This window comes from Sus scrofa, chromosome 2 (genome assembly GCF_000003025.6).
Source record: "Sus scrofa isolate TJ Tabasco breed Duroc chromosome 2, Sscrofa11.1, whole genome shotgun sequence".
NCBI classification, from domain to species: Eukaryota; Metazoa; Chordata; class Mammalia; order Artiodactyla; family Suidae; genus Sus; species Sus scrofa.
The window spans coordinates 59,165,963-59,193,948 of NC_010444.4; the positions used below are offsets into that span (position 1 = coordinate 59,165,963).

General features: G+C 54.8%; 1 protein-coding gene across 2 annotated transcripts; it reads right to left on the minus strand.

Annotated features, from left to right (window-relative positions):
• KLHL26 (kelch like family member 26) lies at positions 156 to 27,986 on the minus strand. 2 transcript variants are annotated; one of them, XM_003123523.5, is made up of 3 exons: positions 27,832 to 27,986; positions 5,149 to 5,331; positions 156 to 2,982 (listed from the first exon to the last, which is right to left on the minus strand). In XM_003123523.5, exons 1-3 carry the CDS (start codon positions 27,906 to 27,908, stop codon positions 1,401 to 1,403), a joined length of 1,842 nt encoding a protein of 613 aa, XP_003123571.1. In that variant the 5' UTR covers positions 27,909 to 27,986; the 3' UTR covers positions 156 to 1,400. The 2 variants fall into 2 exon arrangements, with proteins under 2 accessions (XP_003123571.1, XP_020939133.1); XM_021083474.1 differs by lacking the exon at positions 5,149 to 5,331 and having other exon boundaries at positions 27,832 to 27,957.

The window sequence follows — 27,986 nt, forward strand, 5'->3', positions numbered from 1 at the left end:
ACCCCACCCCACCCTCGCCCTGGAGCCAAAGGCCGGCCCCCCTTCCAGCTCCTCTCCAATTCAGAAGGGCGAGGGAGCGAGGAGCCCCCAAACACACAAGGACATGAGGAATCTGCGAACCATCAAGCCCACAAGCTCCGCTCTGAGCCCACTCCATCTTTTTACCATAACATTTTAATTAAATGAAAGGAAAATACTAGGAGACGTCTGCTAAGGTATGAGGTTAATTCTTTACATGGTGAGTGGGTAATAGAGACACAACATCAATCGTCCATTAGCAGCAGAAGAGACACTTTAAGTTGCCCCAAGGGTACAAATCTCGTTTATAAGACAGCAGTGTTACCCTCTTAAAAAAAAAAAAAGGTTTTGAGGTTTAGACACCAAAACAAATGCGGCTGAAGATGCTGCAAAGCCCTTGAAGGGAGAGGCCTCCTGGCTAGCCTGACTTCCCACACTGGGTGGGCACAGGCCCAGCATGTCAACCTGAACACACAGCAAGTGGGGAGCAGAGGGCTGGAAAAGGGGAGAGAAATAAAAATCATGGGATCGGCCTGTGGAATGCAGACACACTGTGAGATTCTGAATCAGGTATACCCCTGCAATCATGGGTCAGGGACAGGGATAAGGAGTCTCGGCCCAGTTCTTTTTAAGGCCCACGCATCACCCAAGGCCAAATGGAAGGCCTGACACCTGTAAGGACCACCTCTGGTAGCTGGTTGTGTTTTTTCCCTCCTGAAAGCAGAGGAATGAACACCCTGTAGGTGCCAGGATCCAGGCCAGAAATGGAGATGAGTGTCAGCTCCTCCCGCCCGGCCAGCAGCTTCGGCTTATTGGGGACGTGGAGCTGTAGCCTTCTGGTCAACCCCAAGTCAGGCACTCCCCAGCCACCTCTGCTACTCTGGAAGCTCCATATGTTACAGAGGTTTGGGTTGCATTTGTTTTTTAAAAGATGCATGCAACACATGGGGATGGAAGGGGCGAATTTGGGGATCAACCACTAACAATTTGGCAGTTGGCATCTGAACGTCTCAGACGCTCCCCCACCACAGGCAGAAGGTGGGGAGAGAAGCAGGACAAAGCTACACAATGACACCCTAAGGAGACCCCAATTCCCGCCAGCCAGCAAGAACAGGGAGCGGGTGAGGAAACCACCTTGGGTGTGAGTTTGCTGCTGCAAGACATCAGCCTTGTTGCTGGCAGGCTCCTCCTGAGGCCGTGGAGCCAGGATCTGCTTCCAGAAGGAAGGAGGGACAGGGAAGGGGCCTTATCAACACAGCAGGCCCCAAGGCCAGCCCCAGGGAGGTGGGGCAAAGGGTCACAGTTCTCTGCTCAGACATGCGCCCACCGTACCCCGCACAGAAACAGCATGCAGCCAGGCCAGGAACCTGGGGTCCCGGGAGCTACCTCCTGGTCCCAGCCCGGGGCAGCAGGACGGGGGCACAGGCGATGCCGGCGAAGGACTCCGGGAAGTGCAGATCACGCTCCCATTCATCAGTCTCAGTGTTGTACACCTGGACGATGCCTGTCACATTGTTGAGACGCCAGTTGTAGCCCCCAACAATGTAGATCTTCCTGTCCAGCAGGCAGCAGCCAGCCTCCGACTGGCCGGCCCGCATGGGGCTCACGCTGGTCCACTGGTCCGTCTCGGGCACATAGTACTCCACGGCCAGCACATCGAAGCAGCGGTCAACGTGGTCCATGCGGCCTCCGAGGGCATAGATGCGGCCGCCAGCACCCACCATGGCATGGAGCACACGGGGCTCACTCATGGGCGCCTTGAATTCCCACTGGTCGGCCTCAGGGTCATAGCAGTGCAGTGCCTTCTTGTCCTCCACTGAGATGCCATAGCCACCTGAGATGTAGAGGCGGCCCCCCGCCGAGGCGCCCGCATGGCCCCAAGTGCGGCGCTTCAGCGAGCAGGCATAGCCCCACTCGTTGCGCCGCGGGCAGTACCTCTCCACGGAGGCCAGGCTGCCGGCCCGGTTGCGGCCACCAGTGGCATACACCATGCCACACAGCACGTTTAGCTGGAACTGGATTCGACTCTCCTGCATGGCCTGCAGGCGCAGCCAGCGGTTGAGGTGGGGGTCATAGCGGTAGCAGGCATCCACAGCGCCCTCGCCACTGCGGTACTGCAGGTGCTGGCCCCCAGCCACATACACGAAGTTGTCCAGCACGGCCACGCATGTGTGGCTGCAGCCCACCTCCATCTCCGTTAGCTCGCGGAAGTGGCGGGCGCCCGGCTCGGGCAGCTGGTACACTTTGCTGCTGACAGAGCGGTCGCTGTCAGTGTAGGGCGTGCCGCCGAAGGCAACCAGCGAGGGCACGTCTGAGCGCACGGCTGTGCGGGGTGACTGCATCTCGTGCTGCCGAAAGGGGAGCACCTGGTAGTTGAAGGCCTCCAGCAGGTACTGGCGGCACAGCACGTCCTCCACCATGATGTCCAGCGTCTGCACACTGTCCACCAGGTCTGAGGACCGCATAAGCGGGAAGCGGATGTGGCAGAGCACGTGGCTGGCGCGCTGCCGTCGGGCAGGGTCGTGCTGCAGCCAGCGGACAGCCGCGCGGAAGAGGTCTATCTCGGCGCAGCTCTGCAGCCGGTTGCTCTGCAGGAAGAAGACCAGGCGCTCCAGTGGCAAGTGCAGGAAGTCCTCCTCCTCAGCAATCTGTAGGAAGTGCCGGAAGGTGAAGGCGTCCACCGATTCCTTGAGTGAGGCCAGGCTGAAGGTGGTGGCCATGTGGCCGATGTTGAGGCAGGTCTCCACGCTCATGGCAGCCTTGAGGAACTCCTCACACAGCTCCACCACGGGCAGCATCTGCAGGAACACGGCCGCGCCCAACACGTCCTGCACGCAGTCCAGGTCCAGTGTCACCTCCGCACTATAGGCAAAGTCGATGATGTGCCGCAGACCGCGGGCCGACACGCCTTTCAGCTCAATAACGTCCTGGCTCGCTTCTCTCATGCCGCCCGTGAACATGGCCCTGAAGGTCATAAACACAGCATGTGGGCTCTGGGCAGCCAAGGGACATTGTGGTCCCTGGGACACCGCAAGCAGGACATGGCCGGCCAGGGGAAAGCAGGCTGGATGCTCATTAAAAACACGCCGAAAGGAAAAGAAATATTTTCATCTACTGCTAGCTATGCATCTTCCTACACCTCCCCACTCTGCACTCCGCATGGGGCTCTATCCAACCTCACCTGGAGGTGTGTGAGGCTGAGGTCTGGCTGGCTCAGAGGGCAGGGACCAGGGGCTGCTCGCTTTAGGGCAGGTGCAACTGTGCAAGAGGAGACCAAACTTTGGCTTCAGCTTTGGGGACAGGTCTCCAGCCCCATCTCCAGCCCTGGAAGACTATACCCGCAAGGTCAGAAGACAAGGCAGGGACTCTGAGGGCACTATGCACAGTGGTTCAGAGCCCAACCTGTCACCAGACACTCACCTGGGCAGGTGGCTCCACCTTCCCCAGCCTGGGTCTTGGTCACTGTCACACAGATTGGGAAGGGGTGAGGATCCCCAGGTCAGAGTGCTCATCAGGGGACTGTGCTAGCGTCCCTGCCACCTAGGCCTAGGTGGTCAGGGAAGCCCCTGAGAATGGCCCAAAGGAGCACCAGCCCATCGTGAGGCCTCCCAGCAGCAAGTGACCCCAGCTCCGTGAGCCATGCTGTTATACTCTGAGAAGCAGTGCTAATGTAACCACTGGTGAGAAAAATGCAAGCCCTGGGTCACAGCCCTCCACAGCCTTTGAGGGCCTCCCTCGGGCAATAGGGCAGGGACCCCAGTGCCTGCTCAGAGTTCACAGCAGGTTCTAGAAGATGGTGTTGTGACAGGCTCCTTCCATGGGCCATCTGGCATTTTATCATTACCGTAACTACCTCCAGCACACGTCTATGACAGCCGTCTGAGGGGAGAGAGCTTCCTGACACCGCCTGATAGATGCCCACCCCCTAGTCGCACACCCAATTGGCCCAGCTCAGGCACCAGATCAGGTCTGTGGGGCCACCAACTAACAGCCGCCCAACCCTCTGCAGCACGGCTCCACCAGCCCCCGGACCCTGCTCCTTCTTGTCCCCATGAGTCCCGTCAGCCCATTGAAGGCAGAAGCAATCACGGTGACGGGAGGGAGCGTTGCCTTTTAAGGCTTCTCCGACTGCAGTGCCAGCGCAGAGGAGCCTTTAAAGGGCATTTCTGGCTGGGCCGGCCCGCCCGTCCCCAAATCCAGAATAAAAATAGAAGCAGCGCCCCAGATGGCTTGGCTGCTTCAGCTCCCCAGAACGGCCTCTCTGAGCCCGTGGGGCGGACAGCCAGGGGGCACATGGGCAAGGCACCCCAGCTGCCAGGAACAGACAGCCCACCTGGGCTGGGGCTCTGTGAATTGGCAAGCAGGAACACCTGGGCCACCCCAGCAAAGCGGGGCTGAGGAACCACCCCCAGGGGCAGCACCGCAGCTCGCTCTGATGGCAGGAGGAAGCTTGTCAGCCAGTCACTAAGGGAATGAGGGTGACAGCCCCCAGCTGGGGAGAATTACCCCTAGCCCTGCTCGCTGGGGCCCTCACTCCCCTGCCCAGCTGGGCACAGAGAAGGAGCTTTAAGGAACGGGCCTTTGGGCCGACAGACCCATACACTCAGCAGGTGGGGCCTTCGACAGACCCTCGCGTACACAAGGGCTGCAGACTGGGTGTCTTTCCTGTCCCTTAGCCTGAGCACAGGGGCCATGAGGGCAGGGCTTGTGCCTGTTTTACCCCTGATAAATCCCTGGGACAACACCGCATCTTAACCTGCTAAGCCACAAGAGAACTCCTGAATTGCACAATTTAAAACAATTTAGAACAGTGCCTGGCACATGCAGGCATCAAATAGACTTAGAGTGAAAACCTGATGGAGCACTGTCACCTCCAGAGGGCAGAAGCTGCTAGGCAGGCACCTACCTCTGTCCCCCAGGCATTTCTGCTTGTCCTCCTAAGGCCCGAATAAGTTTCAAACCTGGAAAAACCGGCAGGCTCACTGGACATTTGGCTCCTCTCTATACCCAAAGATGCGCCAACTCTGGCCACTATCCCACAGAACTGGTCCTGGCTGGACACCCAGCCCTGAGATCTTCCCTCTTAGAAAGGCAGGCACTCTCCACCCTGCCCCCAAGGCCCACACTCACCTGAAGTAGTCACTGCAGGCGGCCAGGACCACCTTGTGAGCATGGAAGGTCTCCTGGTTGATGGTAAGCACAACGTCCAGGAGCTGGCCCTGGGCACGGAGGGCGGCAAGGCCCTGCAGGAGGCTGGTGCTGTGGCCGGGGGCCGAGAAGGTGCACTTGAGGGCCCCGTTCTTGTCAGCCATGCTGTGGGAGAGCAGAGGTGGGGAGGCAGCTCAGAGGCCTCAAGGCCGCCTGGTTTCCACCCAGGGACCCCGGGAAGGCCATGGGTCCCTGGGAAGGCCATGCAGGGCTCTGCAGCTGTTCCAGGCAGAGACGAAACCAGAACCAGACCAAGAGAAGTGAAAACACCACCTGGGTCTCAGTTGTGTCTGCCACCTGCCCACTGCCTGGGCCTCCCCAGCCTCCATTTGCCACCTGTGAAGTGGGCGGGGTTTCATGCAGGAGCTGCAGAGGCTCAATGTCCTTTATTTGTGTTTAACTGAGGTGAGATTCACAGACTATAACATTTATCATTTTATTCATTTATTTATTTTGGCCCTGCCTACAGCATGCGGAAGTTCCTAGGCCAGAGATGAAACCCGCACCACAACAGTGACCCAGGCTGCTGTAGTGACAGCACCGGATCTTAACCTGCTGAGCCACAAAGGAACTCCTGAATTGCACAATTTAAAATGATGAATGTTGTGGAGTTCCCGTCGTGGCGCAGTGGTTAACGAATCCAACTAGGAACCATGAGGTTGCGGGTTCGGTCCCTACCCTTGCTCAGTGGGTTAACGATCCGGCGTTGCTGTGAGCTGTGGTGTAGGTTGCAGACGCGGCTCGGATCCCGCGTTGCTGTGGCTCTGGCGTAGGCCGGTGGCCACAGCTCCGATTCAACCCCTAGCCTGGGAACCTCCATATGCCGCGGGAGCGGCCCAAGAAATAGCAACAACAACAACAACAACAACAAAAAGACAAAAAAAAAAAAAAAAAAAAATGAATGTTGGAGTTCTCTTATAGCACAGAGGGTTAAGGATCTGGTGTTGTCACTATAGCAGCCTAGGTCACTGCTGTGGCGCAGGTTCAATCCCTGGCCTGGGATCTTCCACATGCTGGGGGTGCAGTCAAAAAAATTTTTAATTTAAAAATAAATAAAATGTACAATTCGGTGGCATCAAATCCACTCATAATGTGTGCAACTATCACTTCTGTCTAATTCCAGACATTCTAACACTGTACCCATTAACGGTCACTTTCCTATCCCCCTCCCCCAGCTCCCGGCAACCACTAACATGTTTCCTGTCACTAAGTCTTTGCCTGTTTCGGGCATTTCACATAGATGGGATCATACAACACGAAGCCTTTTGTGTCTGGCCTTTTACTCAGCTTGAGGTCTTCAAGTTTCATCCACATTGTAGCATGTCAGAGCTTCTTTCCCTTTTGATGGGTTGAGTAATACTCCCTCATGTGGATATACCGCAATTCCTTTTTCTGTTCACCCATCTATGAATCCCTGGATTACTTCTAGTCTTCTCCTTTTTCAAGTTTTTTGTTTTGTTTTGTTTTGTTTTTTGTCTTTTGTCTTTTTAGGGCTGCACCCAAAGGTATATGGAGATTCCCAGACTAGGGATCAAATAGAAGCTACAGCTGCCAGCCTACACCACAGCCACAGCAACATGGGATCCAAGCTGTGTCTACACCATGGCTCAGGCAACGCCAGATCCTTAACCCAGGATCCTTAACCCATTGAGCAAGGCCAGGAATCAAAACTGCATCCCCATGGATACTGGTCAGGTTCATTAACCACTGAGCCACGATGGGAACTCCCCCAAGTTTTATTTCATTATCTTTCATTCTAAAATGACCTGTGCCTACCAAGTGCTCATTTTGAGGTACAGGACTCTCTGTGTCAACTCACAGTCTCCTGTGCCCCAGCAAGCCACCTCCATGGGTAAAGTCCTTGCAGGGGGCAAGGTGGGAGTCTGTGTCAGCACTGAGCTCCCGCACTGGCCTGAGGGAAGAACTCAAAAGCTGCAGGCTCCCGGGCAGCACTAAGCCTGAGGATGGCAGTGCCACAGGCCAGCTCTTCACTGTGGGGGAGAGAGCACCACCTCCAGGAGATGCCAGCCTCAAGGCCCAGCCACTAACACTGGCTGAGCATGTCTCTCATGCTCCGTAGCCCAGCAGAGGGTGGCCACAGAGCTATAAAGTCAGCCTGGCCATTTTCAGAAAAATTTGCCTCTGGTTGTGCTTGGTGGTCACCGAGTCAAGGGAGAATCACCTGTTGGGCCTAACTTTCAGGAACAGGGACATGCTGAACAGCTTGTCCATAGCCTCAAGAGGACACAGGATGATGTGAACCCAATCCCAGAAAACAGCAGGTTGCATGAGATCTTCCTGTCACCCTGAGGCCAATGTGAGGAGAGCATAAAACCAAGAATCACTGCCCTAAGAAGACAGATTTGCCTGTAGGGGCAGCACGCTGAGGGGACGGGACAAGTAAAGCAGATTCCTGAACCTCGAAATGGGGATTCACAAGTCAAAGGGTGACTTTGAATAAAAATAAAATTTTGAGAAGGAGAGGGGTGGAACCAATCCAAATGCCCACCATTGGGTGAATGGATAAACAAAACGTGGTGTATGCATACAATGGAATATTACTCAGTCATAAAAAAGGAATGAAGCTGATTCAAGCTACAGTGAGGAAGAACCTTGAAGACATCAGGCTGAGTGAAAGAAGCCATACACAAAAGGCCGAGTGTTGCAGGATTCCATTTATGTGAAATGTCCAGAACAGGCAAATCCATAGAGATGGAAAGCAGATTAGTGGTTGTCAGGGACTGGGGGTTGGGGGTGGGGAGCGACTGCCTTTGGTTTCAGCATTCCCATTGGAGTGATGACAATGTTCTGGAATTAGATAGAGATGATGGTTGCACAACCCTGTAAAAGCACTAAATGCCCACTAAATTGTATATTTTTAAATGGTGGATTTTATGTTATGCGAATTTCACTTCAAAAAACAAAACTCAAGGACATCTGAGCCATCTGAGCCTCAGGTCCTGCAGAGAACCCTGCTATGACCTCCAGGGCCTCAGAGGATAAGAGGTCCCCTTGGTGGTTCAGCCCCCACTCACTCCCCGTCGCCTCATCCCCCTGTCCCCTTTGCTATTTCACCTTGGAAAACTTTTGTAGAAATGCACCAATAAATAAACAATTTAGGAGGCCCTAATATACATTCCATTTTATCCTCCAAATACAACAGGAGGGGACAATGCCCATCAGTCTTCCTGGGGTCAACAACCTTTGCAGGACTCTCCCAGCCCACGCCACCACCACCCCACCCCGCAGCCAAGGCCATCCTTCCAAGCACTCTGCTCTCTCTCCCCAGGGCCTCTGGCTCTCTGAATCTTGCTTTCCCACTCCTGAGACTGACGCCTGCCCACAAATGAGGGCCAGGAATGTGGATAGTGGTCTTTCAAGAAAGCCCGAAGGGAAAGGCTCCTCAGCTCCCCCTGCCCGCCAGCTTCCCAAACCCTACCAGGGGTTAAAAAAAAAAAAAAAAAAAAAAAAAAAAAAAAAGCTGATACCGATAACAAAGGACACAGTTGCTACTGATGGGAGGTCCCCAATTCACACAGGCTGCCCACCTCAGTGGCCCTTCTGGAGAGCCCTGGGGAAGGGGGCAAACCAACCAATGGGCAGAGGGGCTGCAGGACTCCAGGTGCTGACCACGGGCCTGCAAGGCACTCAGGGGCATCAATGTATGAAGATATGGCAGGTGTGACAAGGGACATTGCATGAGGGGAACTCCATGGGGAAGACCCAATGGGGGAGACACCACCTGTGCTTAGTGGAAAACCTTCCCATCCCTGGGAGATGGGAACAAGTGATTCAGAACCCAGATAACCGTGGTTATCTGGGGTGGTGACGCTGGGGTGCCAGTGACGCTGGGGTGCCAGTGGCACTGGCAGCCAGATCCTGGGCTTATTGGGGAGGTGTGGTGTGCAGAATGTGGGGGGAGGGATGGAAAGGGGCCCAAGTGTCTAGCTTGGCCCAGTTGCCCCTCCGCACCAGTGGAGGGGATGCCCACCTCACACGCCCCACCCCTCCAGCATGAAGCAGCCAGCGCTGTGGCATCCAGCCTATCCTTCCTGCCTGGGCCACGGCTGGGACCTGAATCTCCGCTCTCTCAGTTTCCCAAGATCCCCAATGGACCTACGTTCTGAAGACCACAAAGAGGATGTCATTGGTTCACAAGACTCAAGGAACCTCAAACTGCACCCATCCTCTGGCCAGGGTTGCCCTCAGCCATTCAGGCCCTGCCAGGACATCACTAAGGACAGGGTCTGTGTCCTCTCGTGGGCACCCCGTGTCAGGCCTCAGAATGACCTGAGCCAAAGCCACGCCCCATATGAGCCTCCAAGGACCCCTGAGGTGCTCAGATCTGTTCCCCACTCCTTGCTCTCCTCACAGATTTTGTCAGCCCCTCATCCCTCTCCCATGGGTGGGAGGATACAGCATGAATGAGACAGAGTAGGCCTGCCCTCACCAGGTGTGGGAAGTGGGGACCCAAGGCAGTCAAATCACCCAGAGTCAGCATCACATCAAAGCTATGAGTGTCCCCCAGGGGAGGGGACAGGAGCTGCGAGGAGAGAAGTGCAGAGGCCAGAAATTGGGGATTTCTCTGTTTCTCCTCCCAGCTCTGCCACCGTGAGGTTAGACAGTGGCATCCACCTCTCCCTCGGAGCAGGCGGTTGGGCTGCATCCTGGATGTTGGCCCTAAGGCCCATCTTCCACAAAGGGTTTGCCCTGGGAAGCTGACCCTGTCCCTGTGTGAAGCCACCTCCCTTCCTATCGAAGGGCCCCTCCTGCCTGGGGCCAAGCTCTCCACCTTCTCTGTGGAGCACAGTGGCATGGGAGTCAGGGACAGATGGTGTGATCTCCCAGAGCCTCCCTCCTACGCCAGATGTGTCTCAAATCAGGCACCAGGTTAAGATACAGTGGCAGATGCAGACTTGGCGGCGGGTCAGAGTTGATCTAGGGGTGGCAATGCTGCTCTCCGCAGATGCAGATGCAACACAGCAGCGACTGCGAGGTGCGAGGAGGTGACTTGCATACAGCACCAGTGTGCCACTTGCATCACCCAGATCCCCTAGAGGGATCCAGACCTGGAGCCTGGCTCTGAGCGGAGTGTCTGGAAGAGTGGGCGAGGACTCAAATCCTGGAAGACATGTTTTGGTGAGATCCATTCCGGAACGCCTGCACCACAGCCCTCACCACTCCAGGCTCCGGCACCTGGTGTGAGGATCAGGGGGCAGGATTCTGACCCCTGCCCTACCATCTACCATCTGTGTGACTCAGGTGTGGTCCCTGAGGTCTTTGTTTTCTCAGCTCTCAAAGGGGGCAGGGAGGAGCACAGATGTCACAGGGCTGCCACAAGTCTCCCCAGCTCCCATTGCCTTCTGAGAAATGAGAGACCCCAGACCACCTACTGCCCCCATCACTTTGGTCTGGCAAGGTCGAACAGGGGGGTATATCCCGGCACCTCCTCACAAGCTGTCTGCATGCCTTTGAATGGGACCAAATGCTTGGGAATTTGAAGCTTGGAACCACCCACAGAGTGCCAGCCCATGACAGGTGCCAAGTGAGCCTGGCTGGCCTCTCCATAGATACCTCGCCTCATGGATTTTGTACACATACCCCTGCCCCAGTCTTTGTCATTTTGCTTTTAAGCTGGTTTCATTTGTTTGTTTTTTTGTTTGTTTCTTTAGAAGTTCCTCCACATTCCTGAGACAAGGTGGGAGGATTTCCTGTGCTTCCTCTGAGCCCTGGGAACTGGCATGCCTATGCAAGTTTTCACTAGAAGAAAGATCTCACACCAGAGGCAACTTCATCTTGGGGCTTCTTGAGCCCTGGACATATATTAACTGTGGTCCTTCACATATAAAGAGCATCAAGGAATCAACACAAAGCCAGCAATGTCACAGAAAGAGACACAACGGATGTGGGCTGCCAGTTCATAGGAAAGGAAGCACAGCTGGCAGGAGAGACCTAAGAGTTAGCCTCACAGACAATAAGTGAAGTGCGCCTGCCAAAGGAAAGCTTCACCCCTCAGGTGGGCAGAGTCATCAGGCCATCTGGCAGCACTCTGCTCCTAGTGTGTGAAGCAGGACAACACCCAGGAAAGCAGTTTGGCAAACCTAGCAAAATTCTAAAGGCTCACATCCTCAACCTAGCAAGTCTACTTCTGGAATTTATCTGAGATAAACTCACATGTACAAGTTAAGAGATATCCTCGCATGTGTGAGGATATTTACCAAAAACCATTCCTGGGGGCTAAAGATGAGAAACAAGCTAAACACCCTTTAAGGGGGTACGGAGGGCTGCTGTTGAGTGAGTATGGAGGTCAAGCACACTCTGCATGTTAAAACACTCCTATGCAGGAGTCAGGACACCCCAGTCCAGAAACCCCTACCAATCCCATGGCATTGCTGCTTACAGGGTGTAGAGCCCAAGTTGCATCAAGTGGATAAGAAATGGCCCCTTCCTGGCAACACCTCATCCTGCCCCAGGTGCTCCTCCTCGTGTCCCCAGCAAGGATCACAGCACCCCACAAGGATCTTTTCTCCCTCCCATCTCACAAACGGGACCACTGTCTCTGAAGCCCCCACCACTACTCCCCAAACACATCTCACAGCCACTGGGGAACTCAGGGAGGGAGGGAGGAAGCCAGTAGGGGCCGGAGTCCCCAGCCTGGACAGAGAAGCAAGCTTGGCTGGGCGGAGGTGGGCAGGAGGAGGAGGGAGGGCTGGGGCCTGGGATCGATGACTAAGGGAAGGACCCATTACTCAGGCTGTCTCAGACAGGGGGCGGCCAACGTGGTGGGGCCACAGGTCCCCAGGAGGGCGGCAGCGGCAGCCCTTGAGCTGGTCCGAGTCTCCAGACGGCCACTGGAGCCACGGTCACCCACACTGAGTCATCGGAGCCAATGCGTCAGCAGCCGGGTCAGGGTGTCTCTGGAGGCTGCCCTGGCTGCACCCTCAGCCTGGATCTGGCCTCTGAGGATGCGCCCTGCTGCTGTCCTGATCCCCAACCCCCCCACTGTGTCTCCCTGACACTGTCACTGGGCACCATCAACCATATGCAGGGCTGTGCTAGACATGGGGATACAGCTCCTGCCTCCCTCAGGATGTCCCCGCACAGGGGCTGAAAGCCAGTGGGACAGGGTGTGATAAACGCCGGCCAGTGGACCACCTGCAGCAGGACCCCCACAGTCTCCGGGAGCCCCAGCCAGCAGAGTCTAACACCCACACTGTCGCCAGATCCTTGTGGGTGCCCCCTGCAGGGGCTCCTTCCCTGCCCCCACCAGTCCTTCATGGGTTCACCCCCCCCAAGTACACCAGGGGCTAGAGTCCTTGCCTCAGGGCCTGCTTTGAGGGAACCCAAGCCCAAGGCAGGATGGCTTAGAGGGATGGCCACAGGAAGTGCAGAGCCACACCTACAGTGACAGGGCCCCCGGTGGAGGGGAGGTGGAGGTCAGGGCTGCCTTGGGAGCAGCACTTGGCAGGGTGGGTGCTCCCTCCTCCTGCCCACGCCCGGCTGCTGGCCCTGGTCTCCATGGTTGCTTTCCCAAGCCTACAGGAGAGATCCGAAGCCCCGGAAAGTTCCTTTCATTGGAATGTCCAAAAAAAGCGGAGGGGCGGTGGTGGGGGGAGGCAAGAACAAGAAAGAATTTCATGGAAACATTTCTTTGGGGTTTTGTAAAAGCCTTTCCCACCCCCACATGGAGCCCAAAACTCAGGCCAGAACAGAGTCTGACGGTATTGCCCCTTTAACATACTGTTCTGACATGCAAATTCCCTCACTTCCCCTCAAAACGGAGAGCACTTCCACTTTCAAAGCCAATTTTGGTTTTATTGTCCATGTGGCTCGATGGAGCACAGCAGTGCAGCACAGCTGGTTGGCTCACACCCCGGCCGACGCAGTACCAGGGAGCTCCAGGCCACTCCGCTCAGGGTCCTGGGTGCATCACTGGGGAAGACACTATACTTTGAGGGACAAAGGGGGACAGAGACCCAGAGACGGGGATAGAGACCCAAAAAGACACGGGGGGCAGGGGGAAATAGGGGTCCAGAGAGAGGAGGAGACGGGGACCTAGAGAGAGAGAGGAACAGAGACCCAGAGAGAAGTGGAGCGACAACTAGAGACAGAGGAGTGGGACAGAGACCTAGAGAGAGGGGTCAGAGATCCAGAGACAGAGACTCAGAGAAGGGGGTGGAGGCAGCGACAGAGACCCAAGAAGGGAGGACAGAGACTCAGAGAGAGACCCAGAGAGAGGGAGAGGGGTTGGGGGGATGGGGCTTGGGCTTTCTAGCTGCAGATGGAGAGCTGGCTGCCCGCTGGTCCCCTCTCTGTCCTACTTCACACACCACCACCCCTCACCTCCTGTCCAGACACAGTAGAAACATCTCTGGCTTCCCCCTCCTGCCCACCTCTGAGCCTTCACAAAGCAGGCCCACTGACAGAGCACATGCTGAGCACAGCCTTTCACACAGAATTTCAGGAACCCCTGGCCAGCACAAGAGGTCAGTGCGGCAGGTGTCCCCTTCAAGACGGAAGGACTGAGGCCCAGCACTCACCCACCCCCACCCCCCACAGCTGCAGGCAGCTCCAGCAACAGCTCCCCCTTCCTGCTCTATTGCAGGCTGCTGACTCTGCCAAGGCCACCGCTCTGACTTCTGGGCATGCAGCTCCATGGATAAAAGGTGCATCTGAGCCAGGGCCCCCACATGTCCCACAAAGGCAGACACCCCAAGCCACTGTTGCTGTGGTTACCACAATATTTCACAGCTCTGGGTACTGTGCTCCCAGCCCAAAGGATGGAGTCACCATGTTTTGGCACCTCACAGCAGCCCTCAAACACTCAGGCTGGCCAGCGGCCCCCACGCTCACGTCAGCAAGCTCTCTCCAGGGACCACTCACCCGAGGCCAGCTCCGCCCTCCTCACCCCCCCCTGGGCAGCCGCAGCCCCATGATGAGGGGCAGCTCCTTCAGTTCTGCCTGCTGTCCCCTGGGTTCTCAGGGGAGCAGACAAAAGAGCAGGGATCCGGGTGGACAAGTGCGAAACCCAGGAGCAGATGAAGCCAGGATGCCAAACCCCAGAGTGGAAGACAGAGATGGGGAGGGGGTTAAAAGAGAGAGAGAGGAGAAAATGACCAACACTCCAGATCCCAGGTGCCCCCGAGCCTGCGCTCTCTCCACAGCACCAGTAGTTAAATTGTTTACTTCTGGAGTTCCTGTTGTGGCGCAGTGGTTAACGAATCCAACTAGGAACCATGAGGTTGCGGGTTCGGTCCCTGCCCTTGCTCAGTGGGTTAACGATCCGGCGTTGCTGTGAGCTGTGGTGTAGGTTGCAGATGCGGCTCGGATCCCGCATTGCTGTGGCTCTGGCGTAGGCCGGTGGCTACAGCTCCGATTCGACCCCTAGCCTGTGTACCTCCGTATGCCGCGGGAGCGGCCCAAAGAAATAGCAAAAAGACAAAAAAAATAAATTGTTTACTTCTCCCTCCTGGTCATCATCCTGGTTATTCTCCTACATCCTCTGTGATAATTTAAAACAGGATGCCTTCCGCCAAGGTGGGTCTGTGTACCCCATGGGAGGCCAGGCCGCCAGGCAGGGGCGGAGCCTCATCCACTCCTTCCCACTTGCCCTGCCTCCTCCAAGAGCCAGGGGACCAAGAACACAACCAGGGCCCACTGTGAGCCCACCCTGGGAGCCCGTCACCCACAGAGACCCTCTCCCTGAGCCTCACAAAGGAGCAGCAGGCCACACTTGCCCACCTCATTTTCATGGCATCACCATGCAGGGCCATCCTCCCCAACCTGTATGTCCTTGGCTCTTGCCTGTCTGTGCCTGCAGGGTGGTGACGGGGTGATGGAACAGAGGGGACGCTGGGGAGTACCAGCAGGAGGGAACTGTTCAATCAGCCAGCCCTGGAACTGGTAACTCCTGAGAGCCCCCACATGACAGCCAAGGAGGCCAAACGTTGAGAGGGTGGCAGAGCGGGCAGACAGATTCTAGAAGCTTCGCACACCTCAAAAGAACCATCATGGGAGATCTCATGGTGGCATAGTGGTTAACGAATCCGACTAAGAACCACAAGGTTGCGGGTTCAATCCCTGGCCTTGCTCAGTGGGTTGAGGATCTGGCACTGCCGTGAGCTGTGGTGTAGGTCGCAGACACGGCTCAGATCCTGAGTTGCTGTGGCTCTGGCATAGGCCGGCTACAGCTCTGACCGATTGGACCCCTAGCCTGGGAACCTCCATATGCCACGGGAGCAGCCCTAGAAAAGACAAAAAAAAAAAAAAAAAAAAAAAAGAACAATCATGAATCCTCCCAAGGATACAGAGAGGCAAGGGAAGCAAATCACAATGAGACCCTAGCGAGCCCTCCCCAAAACCCATCTGAGAGCCTGCACGCAAACAGCCTGGTGCCGGACAGCCTCACTCAGTGCCGGTTCCACTCAAGCCAAGCCCTGCTAGCTCTGCCATCCCACCCTTCTGTGACAGGGACAAACCACATACGATCCACACACACACACACCCAAGACTCACTGGGTTACAGCCGAGAACTCCACAGACATGGCCCTCCCTCCTACCAGGGGAAATCAAGGATGACATCAAACCCCATCACTCCACAGTCTTGCTCCTCAGAGGCCACGGTGAGCCCAGTGTGCTCAAAGCCCAGCCGTGACCTCCTGCCGAGCTCTATGCCCTCACCCTAGCCTCTGACTGATGCTCCCAGGAGCCTAGGATGCGTTGGGGTCTGGCCACTGCTGATGGACCAGAGGGCCTTGTAGGCAGCACGCCCCCAATCCCAGACCTGCCCAGCTCTGGCAATTTCTCAAGGCTGGGAAGAAGGAAAGGGGCCACCCAGACCTCCTTTCTCTCACCATCAGCAAGCTCTCGCCTCCAGGGTACCCTCACCCCTCCTGGTCCCAGCAAGAGAGCACTCACTCCATGCAGGGCTAGAGGCTGAGGCAGTGCAGGTCTGGCTCCCAGCTCACCTCTCAGTAGGCAGCCTGGAGAGGGGTACACCACCATTGTCACCATCTTACAGATGGGAACATTAGGCACTGAGAAGTTCAGTGACCTACTCGAGGTCACACAGCCCATTAGAGGCCGGACCTGGCCTCTCCATAGCCCCAGACAGATGGGCCCCCAATCACCTCCATGAAGCAGACAGGCGGGGAGAGCTGAGACCACTCACCAGGAAGGCCAAGCCAGGAGGTGGACAAGGAGCCAGAGAGCATGTAAGGCAGGACATGGCTTCTTAGTGGCAGTCAGGGCAAGGATGTGGACTATCCCATTATAAGGGAGGTCCAGGTCACAGTGGGAGAGCCCCACCAGGCCTCCACACATCTCGGACCCCCAATTCAGCTCCGTTTGTCTTCCTGCCCATCGCTCCATCTGGTAAACCATCTGATTGTTTCTGGCCTGTTTTGTTGAGGCTGAAATGGGAGTCTCACCAGGCAGGGCAGGGTGGGCTCTGTCTCCTGCTGTGCTCCAGCACCTGGCACTGCGCCCGGCACGTGCTCAGAACTGAGTCACGCTTGTGCATTAGATGGCTGGATGACTGAGGGGCTGGGTGGGTGGATGATAGATGCATGGATGGACAATGGGTGATTGGGTAGATGGATGGATGAACGGACAGAGGGATAGAGGGATAGATAGAAGCATGGTTGGATGGATGAAGAGGTGGATGGAGGAGTGAGGTGGCAGGTGGATGGCTGCAAGGTGGCAGCAGTGGCCGGGGCCTGACTCCTACCTCTGCTTGCTGCTGGTACCTGCTCTGTTACCCGCTCCACGTGGCCCCCTGGTCCAAGTCCTGGGACGGGGTATGATATCCTTTGACTGGGCTCAACCAGGAAGCCCTTGGCAGGCTCCTCTCTAGGATGTCTGGCCTCACCACTCTGCTCATGTGTTCCCCACGCTGAAGGGCCAACTCCTTCTGACCCCTCACCACTCCAGTGTTAAAACCACTGTGGGGTTAACACTTCTCCAGCCCCCGCCCCCTCCCTGCAGTGCACATGGGCTTCCTTCCCCGGAAAGGGGGGTGAGGAAGGCTTGCTGGTTGATCTGTGGGCGAATGGTTGGTGACCAGACTCAGCCTGCACACCGCCTGCCTTTATCGAGGCAGCCACTGCCTCCCTGTGAAAGGTCAGCAAGCTACACATGCCCCCTACTGTGAAAGTCCAGCAACTCTAAATGCTAAAATGCTGGAAGCATGCCTAAGGCTGGAGTTGCAGGGCAGCCCAATGCCACCAGCCAAGGCACAGCAAACACCACCCAGAGTTTCTGCAAGTGGAGCATAAACACTTGTGTGTTCCCAGCCTCCCTGCCTTATGGAACCACGAGCTGCTGTTCCCCCTCACATGACAGAGGAGTGGAGAAAAGAGAGAAAGTGAAGCCCTCCTGGGATGGACCAGACTTCACCGAGGCGAGCACATGGTTATGCCTTTAACTACAGTCCTGGAAGTTCTCCAAGTGGAGGCTGCAGTGGGGCTGCCCTCCATGACTGTTGCTTCACTGGCATTTTGTCACACACACCCCCAAACCCCGCCTCTGGAGGCTCTGGAGAATGCTCCATTCTCAATAGGATCACAGAAGACTCTGGGTGATCACATCTCCCCACTGCTGCTTTCCCCGGCTGCGGCTGCTTCAAATTCTAACATCCCTTTGAGAGGAGAGCTCTCCGGATATCCAGCCCAGCCCAGCCCAGCCCGCTCCCCACTCGAATCCTGTCTTTGACCCCGGTGGAATTTCACAGTTGTGGCGTCAGAAAAGCGGCTTCGGCCTTATCCTCGATCCTCGGGTGACCCCCCCTTGAGGCCTTTAAAAGCCCAAAGGTCCACCCCTCAAGACTTCCTCCAGGCTGAGCGTCTTCAATTCCGGAAGCTGCTTCCCTCACAGGAAAGGTCTGCGATTCCCCAAAGGTGCCGGTTACTTCCTCCGAATCACAATATTTTCAGTGTGCGGCGAGGTGGTCCACGGGAAGGGATCAGCCGCTGGGCTTCTCAGCGAGGGGTCTGAAATCACGCTGGATGCGCCCCAAAACCCTCTGCAGAGGAATGCTAGCCGACAGCTCTCAGAGGCAGGGGGAACAAGTTTTGTGAATCCTGAGCAGCCCTCTCTGGAGGGAATTGGGGGGAAAGGGGCGGAGGGAGGAGGCAGGGACCGGAGACTCGGGGTGAACAAGTGTTAAGAGCCCGTCTGCACAGCTGCAGAGCGGCTACCACAGGAGGAGGGCCGGTGGACCGTGGTGGGGACCCAACAGGCCCCAGCCCCCACTTCCCTCTACAGGCAGCTGGACAGAGAGAGCGGCTGGCTGCTTCCCGTCTTCGACATGGAGCTAAGATCCTGTCCGGAACGAAACGAAGCACATGCAAAAGGGTACGGCTCACTGGCTTCTCTCTGATAGGGCTGATTCACTGACAACATGCCTGTGAGTTTCTGTTTCTCAACCCGGGCCCTGTCATTAACTAAAATCAGGAGGAGGGTGACCCCTGCTCTGCCAGCCACGGAGGACTGTTCCAGAAGCCCCCACCCCCACCCCCCGGTCAGGCCAGCTCCTCTTACAAACCCATCCCAGGCTGTATGTGGAATAGCTGCTAGATTGTATCAGAGCTTCCACGGTGAAGCCCTGCCCTCAGGGAATACATATTCTAGGGGATACGGGTCCTTAAGAACACAGAATGTGGAGTTCCCACTGTGGCTCAATGGGATCGGCAGCGTCTCTACAGCACAAGGACGCAGACTCAAACCCCAGCCCAGCACAGTGGGTTAAAGGATCCAGCGTTGCTACAGCCGCAGCATAGGTTGAAACTTTAGCTCAGATCTGATCCCTGACCTGGGAACTCCGTATGCCGCAGGGCAGCCAAAAAAAGAAAAAATGTACAGGAGCACAAGGCAAAGGACAAAGAGGGGCAGGCAGCAGGGCCCTGGTGCAGAGTGGCCAAGCCCCAAGGAGGCAACACTGGAGTTGTGCAAAGCTCTGGGACAGGTCACTCCAGCAAAGAGAGAGCTGAGTCAAAGGCTCGGAAAGGGCCCCAGCGTGCCGCTGGAGACTGGTGGGCTGTGGAAGCACATGGGCCTGGTAGATGGGCACCTCCTCACCATGGGGACTGAGGGAATCACGTGGAGACGTAAATTTTCTTTTTTTTGGTTGCACTCACGGCATGTGGAAGTTCCCAGGTCAGGGATCGAACCCACACCACAGCTGTGGCAACACTGAATCCTTAACCTGCTGCACCACAGGGGAACTTCTATGGAGAAGTAGATTTTGTTCTGAGAGTAAGGAAGCCCCTGGCAGGTGTCAGGCAAGGGAGCGGCACAGGCCACCACCTGCCTTGGGAGGCCTCCTTAGGCTGGAGTGGGGGACGACAGCCAAGAGGGTAAGAGCCAGTGGCGGCTCAGAGCTGGGATGAGGAGGCAGCGGCGGAAGAAGGGGCCCGACCAGAATGCAGCTCAAAAATGGAAGCAACACGATATGCCAACAGATTAGAGGAAGAGATAGCAAACAGGTATGTGCATGGTAAGTGCTCTCAAGGAGAAGCTCCAAGTGGCGAGGCGGGACTCTAACCTGGAAGTACCAGGTTCTGGTCCTTGGAAGATCAGGGGTCCTCAAGCAAGGAGAGGCACCGGGACTTTCCAGAAGAGGGGGGGACCTTGAGCCCTCCAGTCCAGATGTCCACCTCTGCTCCCCGTCTCCAGCAGATGCTCTCAGGCAGCAGAGCCTCTCAAGCCAAGTGGGACCTCATCCTCCTGCCTGGTGGGTCCTCTCCCAGCACTCACTCTTTGGTCCACGGCAGAAGCCTAAGACCTGGTGACTCCCACCTGGCTGCTGCCATGGGTCAGCAACGTCGCACAAGTTCAACTTTGAGTCTTCCCCAAACCTATGGCTGTCTCACCATCTCCACAGCCACACCTTGACCCAGGCCCCCTCATCTCCTGCCAGAGGGATTCTTCCAAAATACAATCTGAAATGTGCCCCCTCACCCAAACCCTGCACCAGCCCTTAGTCTCCCCCTCTCCCCTTACACCCCTCTAGCTCCTCTCTGCCCTCCGGGCCCCTAAAAAGTCAGGTTCCTCCCCCTTCAGAACCTGCACATGCTACTTTCCTGTACCCAGAAAATAGCCCACCTCCCAAGACCCCCTTCCCCCAAGTTCATGGCACCAACCTTCACACTCTGCTCAACTTCATTTCTAAGGAGGCTCTCAGAAACTTCCGGAGAAGGCAAGAATTTCCAACTCAGCCTCAGGATCATTTATGGCAACCGTGGGGAAATGACAGCTCAAGTGTTTCATATGCTGACATGAAGGCACCCCACACAGGCAGGGCCCATCTGTCCGGAGGCCTCACATGGCCAATAGCAAGTGCAATGGCAGACACGCCGGTGGCATGCAACAATCAACAGTCACCAGGAGAAAAGAAAGGTGTCAAATGAGTCCCATCACAAGAGAAAGGAGCTGGATGTCAGGAAGTCACCCTCTTTCCTCCTCCTTCTCTAGGGACGTCAACCTCAAGTCTGAAACATTCCTTAAGACCAAAGGGCAAGAGTGCAGAGAAGCCCCACTTTTATTTATTTATTTATTTTTTAGGGCTGCATCCATGGCATATGGAGGTTCCTAGGCTAGGGGTGGAATCAGAGCTGCAGCTGCCAGCCTACACCACAGCCACAGCAACACCAGATCTGAGCTGCATCTGTGACCTACACCACGGCTCACAGCAATGCCGGATCCTTAACCCACATCCTCATGGATATTAGTCAGATTCGTTACTGCCGAGCCATGATGGGAACTCCCAAGAAGCCCCACTTTTTAAGGGGGAGGAGGAGAGGACTTCCCTTGTGGCATAGTGAGTTAAGGATCAGCATGGTCACTGCAGTGGCTTGGGTCGCTGCTGTGGTGAGGGTTTGATCCCTGGCCTGGAAACTTCCACATGCCAAGAGCAAGGCAAAAAAGAAAAAGAAAAAAAAAAAGTAGGGAGGTTGTGCTGGTGCAAACATCTGACCCGGTCTTGCTGAGTCCTCCCATGAGGATCAGCCATAAAAAAATAACCAGTTAAGGAAAGTGGGATGACATATTGTGTCCACTCCCTAGAGATGCGGCAATGATAGCAGAGGCTAATAAAACCTTTCTACCCTGGAGTTCCCGTCATGGCTCAGTGGTTAACAAATCCGACTAGGAACCATGAGGTTGTAGGTTCAACCCCTGGCCTTGCTCAGTGGGTTAAGGACCCGGCGTTGCTGTGAGCTGTGGTGTAGGTCGCAAACGCGGCTCAGATCCCACGTTGCTGTGGCTCTGGCGTAGGCCAGAGACTACAGCTCCAATTAGACCCCGGGCCTGGGAACCTCCATATGCCGCGGGAGTGGCCCTAAAAAAGACAAAAAGAAAAAAAAAAAACCTTTCTACCCTATAACTATGGCCGACAAGAATGCCATCCCCAGGGTGGTTGCAGCTACTGGATGGAAGAGGTCCAGCTGTGAGACAATCAGGCTGCACAATTCAGTGAGGCAGGCAGTTTTCACAGCAATTCCACATTATGAAATCAAGGGACCCTGCCAGTAAGCAGGTGAGAAAAGGGGTGCCTCACTTTCCGAGGAGGAGATGAGCTGCGTGGCCTGGTTCCCAAGCACCTCTAGACAAGTGCTCCCTCCAGCTCACCCCAAACTCAACTTTTCCCCCTCCTCCTCAATCCTCTGCCAAGACCCACCAGCATGTTCTCGACACTCTGTTCCCCAGTACCAGGCTCACATAGTGGCATCTGCCCTCTTGAAACTGCAGAAGTAGCTTGGCATGTTCTATTCTCCCAATGTCCCTCTCATGGCCACCAGGTAATGATACTACTGTTCTCCCAACTGCTCAGGCTGACTACCATAGACTGAACAGGTGTGTTCCCCCAAAATTCATATATGTTGAGACCTTTTCCCTCATGTGATGGTGTTAAAAGGTCAGGCCTTTGGGAGGTGATTAGGTCTTCAGGATGTGGCCCTCCAAAATGGGATTGGTGCCCTATTAAAGAGACCCCCAGGAGTTCTTGTTGTAGCTCAGCGGTAAAAACCCAACCAGTATCTGTGAGGACGTGGGTTCAATCCCTGACTTCACTCAGTGGGTTAGGAAACTGGTGTTGCCATGAACTGTGGTATAGACTGCAGACATGGCTCAGATTCTGAGTTGCTGTGGCTGTGGTGTAGGCTGGCAGCTGCAGCTGATTTGACCCCTAGCCTGGGAACTTCCAGATGCCATGGGTGTGGCCCTTAAAAGACAAAAAGAGAGAGAGAGAGAGAGAGAGAAAGATACCCCAGAGAGCTCCCTAGACCCTTCTACTATGTGAGGACACAGCAAGGAGACTGTGTCTATGAACCAGGAAGTGGCCTCTCCAGACACTAAATCTGTGGGCACCTTGATCTTGAACTTCTTAGCCTCCAAAACTTCAAGAACTAAATTTCTGTTGTTAATAAGCCACCCAATCTATGGTATTCTGTTATGGCAGCCCAAACAGATTAAGACACCAACTTTCTCTTCCTCACCTGCCACACTGACTCATCAGTAAGACCTGCCAAATACTCGATGATCCCTCCTCCACCCACATGGGCACAGCAGACAGAAAGCTAACAGCATCAGGACCACAGGGCAACGCTGCCACTGCCACACTAACACACACGTGTGCAACATGCTGGGTGTCCTCTGAGCCCACCCTCACCCTAGCTCCCTTCTTCCCAGCTACCCTGTCTAGTGGGCCTGGGGTCCCACTTTCCAAATGAGGACTCTAACACATGAGAGTTGCAGACATGCCCAATGAATGCAACAAGCATGAGGGACCACAAACATATGTGGTCTGATGAGGTGCCTGATGCTGCCAGATCTCCAGGAATTCCCAAGGAGGAGCTGAGTCCCTATTTCTGAAGTGTAAAACTCCTGTCTCTCCCTTTCAACTGAAAAGAAGATGAGGCCAAAGGAACAAGAACCTTCTTAGAAGGCCAAATCAAAAACAGAAAACAACAACAAAAAAAACAAAGGAGTTCCCGTCGTGGCGCAGTAGTTAACGAATCCGACTAGGAACCATGAGGTTGCGGGTTCGGTCCCTGCCCTTGCTCAGTGGGTTAACGATCTGGCGTTGCTGTGAGCTGTGGTGTAGGTCACAGATGCGGCTTGGATCCCGTGTTGCTGTGGCTCTGGCGTAGGCCGGTGGCTACAGCTCCGATTAGACCCCTATCCTGGGAACCTCCATATGCCGTGGGAGCGGCCCAAGAAATGGCAAAAAGACAAAAAAAACAACAAGAAGGCCAAATCACCCCCTCGGTCTTTCGCGTAGGGGGCTGGACTCTTCCAGAGCCTTGGGGATTAGTGGAAACAATCTAAGGCACATCCAGTTCTTAAGTTCAAACAGAAGTTCTCCTGTGGCATAAGGGCTTATGGCTCTTGCACTGTCACTGTAGTGGTTCAGATCACTGCCGTGGCACAGGTTTGATTCCTGGCCCAGGAACTTTCATATGCGGTAAGCGCAGCCAAAAAACAAAAACAAAAGAAAGTTTAAATAAGCAAAGGTTGGAGTTCCCTGGTGGCACAGCAGGTTAAGGATCCAACTTTGTCATTACAGTGGCTTGGGTCATTGCTGTTGCACAGGTTCGATCCCTGGCCAGGGACCTTCTGCATGCCACAGGCACAGTCAAAATAAATAAATAGATTAAAAAGATAAATAAACAAGCAAAGGCCACCAAACTCAGGAGCGGACCCCTCAACTGAATTGTGCCAAACCTGCTCACACTGTGTTCCAGCCACAACTTCCCAGGGAAACACCTGTGGCCAGTGTGGCCCTCACACGGATACTCTTGCCTTGCCCCCCAGAAGCAGCATGAATCAGCGAGACTGGGCCCCATCCAGACATCTTTAGGAAAGATGGGCTGAGAAGAGAGGATGTCAAAGGCCCAACATCTGAAGAGCCTCCTTGGTAAGAAGTTTCCTCCAGAAGGGTACCTCACAGTGCTGGAATTTTAGCTGGGTAGGTGTGACTCCCGGGAAAGTTCCTACTCCCTGCAACACCCCACAAATGTCCTCTCTTTCTAGGAGCCTGAAGCCCATTGAGGGCCCGAGGCGGAGCTAGGAGGGCACCTCCAGCAGAACAAGTATCTTTTGTGCAAACAAGCCTGCGGCTAGGACCCCACCTCCCTTTAGCAAGCCCCTGGCCAAGGCGGCCACGCTCTGTCCATCCCGGAGGTTCGGCTTGGTCATTAACGACCATCTCTACTAGGCAACGGGTTTTTTGTTGATCCCTCGAGATAGGAAGGAAGGAGAATAAGCTTTTCTATTTCTTTTTTTCCCCCTTGGTTACAGAAAAGTGAAGCTGGAACAAACAAGTTATATAATGCTGGGGGGGGGGACGACACAGTCCCTCCGAAGGACAGTTTTTTGAGTTGTGGGACACTGGAAGGGCCAAGGGGAAGACAGGAACTGCCTCCACCCCTGGACAAATGACAAAACCCTTCATGGGACAAAAAGGCAGATGCAGACACCACCTGGAAGCCTGGAAAACCAGCCTTGCAGACAGGGCCAGCCTCCCCCAGTCCTTGGCAGCCCCACAAATCTCCCCAAGAAGGCAAGGGATGGACCTGATCGCCAAGAAGAGACTTCCTACCAGCCAGACTGCAAGCCCTAGAGAGCTTTTCCACACTCCATTCATCTATCCCTCCTTCCTTTCCTCCCTCCCTCCCAGCTATACTTCTTAAACACTTATTTCCTCTGGGCTGCCTGTGTTCCAGTCAGTACAAGAACAAGACTGCACAAGATAGACACGCTCTCTACCCTCAACGCATTTCCACTGATAAACACATCAAATAGTGCTGGGTGGCATGTTCAAGGACACACAACAGCCATAGGACCCAGCAATTCCACTCCTGGCATATACCCTAAAGAACTGAACACAGGTGTTCAGACCAAAAAGTGTTCACGCATATTTATAGCAGCATTATCCAAAACAGTCAAAAGATGGAACCAACCTAAATGTCCTTCAGCTGGTGAATGAATAAACAAAACATGATATGTTTACACAATGGAATATTATGCAGCCATAAAGAGAAATGAAGTACCGATACACGCTATGTTCCAGCAACTTTATTTGTAATCGTCAAAATGGAAATTACCCAAATTTCTATCAACCAGTAAATGGATAAACAAATTGTGTCCGGCCATACAATGGAATACTAGGCAGCAGTGAAAAAAGAATGAACTTCTGATACTTATGACAACACAGATGAACTTCAAAAATATTCTGTTAGGTGCCATGAGCAGTGGTGTAGGTTGCAGATGCGGTTCGGATCCCGAGTTGCTGTGGCCATGGCGTAGGCTGGCAGCTGAGATTCCAACTGGACCCCTAGACTGGGAACTTCCATATGGCACAGGTGAGGCCCTAAAAAGAAAAAAAAAATTCTCGGAGTTCCCATCGTGGCGCAGCGGAAACAAATCTGACTAGCAACCATGAGGTTGTGGGTTCGATCCCTGACCTCACTCAGCGGGTCGAGGATCCAGCGTGGCCATGAGCTGTGGTATGGGTCACAGACGTGGCTTGGATCTGGCGTTGCTGTGGCTGTGGCATAGGCCAACAGCTATAGCTCCTATTAGACCCCTAGCCTGGGAACCTCCATGTGCCATGGGTGCAGCACTAAAAAGACAAAAAGACAAAAAAAAAATTCTGTTAGGGAGTTCCCATCGTGGCTCAGTGGAAACAAATCTGACTAGCATCCATGAGGATGCAGGTTCAATCCTTGGCCTCGCTCAGTGTGTTAAGGATCCGGCATTGCCGTGAGCTGTGGTATAGGTCTAAGACACAGCTTGGATCTGGCATTGCTGTGGCTATGGTGTAGGTCAGCAGCTACAGCTCTGATTAGACCCCATATGCCGAAGGTGCAGCCATAAAAGGACCAAAAAAAAAAAAAAAAAACCCACCAATTCCGTAAGGGAAAGGAGCCACACACAAGAAGCTACATATTATATGACTCCATTCATATAAAATTTCTAAAAAGACAAAACTGTAGCAGGTGAAAGCAGAGTGTGCCTGAGGTTGGAAGTGGGAGAGTAGTTGACTGCAACAGGCTTGACAGAATTCACTGTAGTGATGGATGCATTCTAAAAACCCAGTTGTATTAGTGGGTGTATAACTATAAATTTATTAAAACTCAATGAACTGTTCAGCTAAAATGAGTGAATTGTATAGCATGTAACTAATTATACCTCACACTTGCCCCAGATTATCCCTACTCAGGGCCCAGGCAGGGTCCTAGGATTTGCTATCCCCTCTAGTTTGTCCTTTACATGCCATCTCCTACAGGTCACCAAGTCCTGCCCATCTACCCCCTGAATGTCTTCCCAAATCCTCTGGCCTCTCCTTGCTCCCCACTAAAGGCCTCCAAGCCCAACTCGTGTGCCTGGACCATCAGGCCTTTCTGGCCTAGTTCAGCCCAGGTCCCCACAACAAGGATTGACTCTGAAGCACACAAGGACTGACCACTTTATCATTTATCGTGTTGGCCGAAATTATTTGCTCCCATGAGCTCACCAGTGAGATAAAGCTTGAATTTTTTCCTTGGCCAGCCAAGGGTATCAGGTTGTCCTGCGGGGCTGGGAAGAGAGGGTCTGGACCACCCTGGCTTTTTGCAATGGAAAGAGGGAGGGACATCTTGCATCCTAAAGTAGGTTTTCTTCCCCTCTGAGAACCTAAAAAAATGCATACAGACAGCTTCAATTGCTGTGCCAATTCTGAGGTTCAAGCTACCAGTCTCAGGACTTGGCCTCTCTCTGACCAAAGGGAGTAAATTCTTCTGCCTTGATCTGAGCAAGACCTTGTTTCAAGTTCTATAGCCTGGGGCAGGAGGTGTGGGATTTACATACCATGGGGATTGGAGGAAGGAGTACCAAGGATGGACACTTCTCATGTTTTTTAAGACCCTCAGGGCACTCTCACCACCCTCAGGCTCCCCAAGGCCCACTCCAGCCCCTCAGGACCCCTGGGACCCCCACGGCCCCTCAGCTTCCTCTCTCAGCTTCTCCCAGGTCCCTTAGGCCTCTTTCAGAACCTCAGGTTCACTTGAGTCTCCTACTCCCAAACTTCCACAGTCCTCACCCATCCCAAGTCCCCTAAGCATGCTCTTAGGACTACTTTCAGAAACCTTAGGGTCCTTCAGCACCCTCCAGAAAGCCCCAGGCCTCAGTCTCTCCAAACTGCCCTCGGGTCCCCTTCTCAGAGTCCCCAAGACAGCCTCAACAACCTCAAAACTGTCTAAGGCCTCTGCTCAGGACCTCCCTGACTCCCAGACCACTTGGCATCATCAGTTCCCCCATGACTACATCACAGTCAGAAGCCCTGGTGTTTCCCTTCAGATAGACAGCTGTAGCTCTCAATGCCCTCTCAGGCCCCTAGTGCCGCATGCAGAAGCCTGGAGTTGCTGGGGTCCCCAGCTCGCGTTCAGAGGCCCCCTGAACAGCCCTCAGTCCCCTTAGTACTCCATGGAACCCTAAAGCCCGCAGCCCCCATAATGATCCTCGAGCCGGCTCAGGCCTCTCCTCAGCCCCTCAGGATCCCCAGGACTCCCCATAGGTCGCACCGGCCCCAGGGGCAGGCGCAGGCACACCCTGCAGGCTGAGTCTCACCTGCTCGGGCGCTCGGGGCCCGGACCCGCGCTGAAGCCGCCGCCACCAGCACCACCACCGCCGCCAGACTCCGCCATCTTCCAGCCGCCGCCACCGCGCGTGCTAGTGACGGGAACCGAGCGCGCCAGCCGGGGAGACTAAGTCGTGGGGGGTGG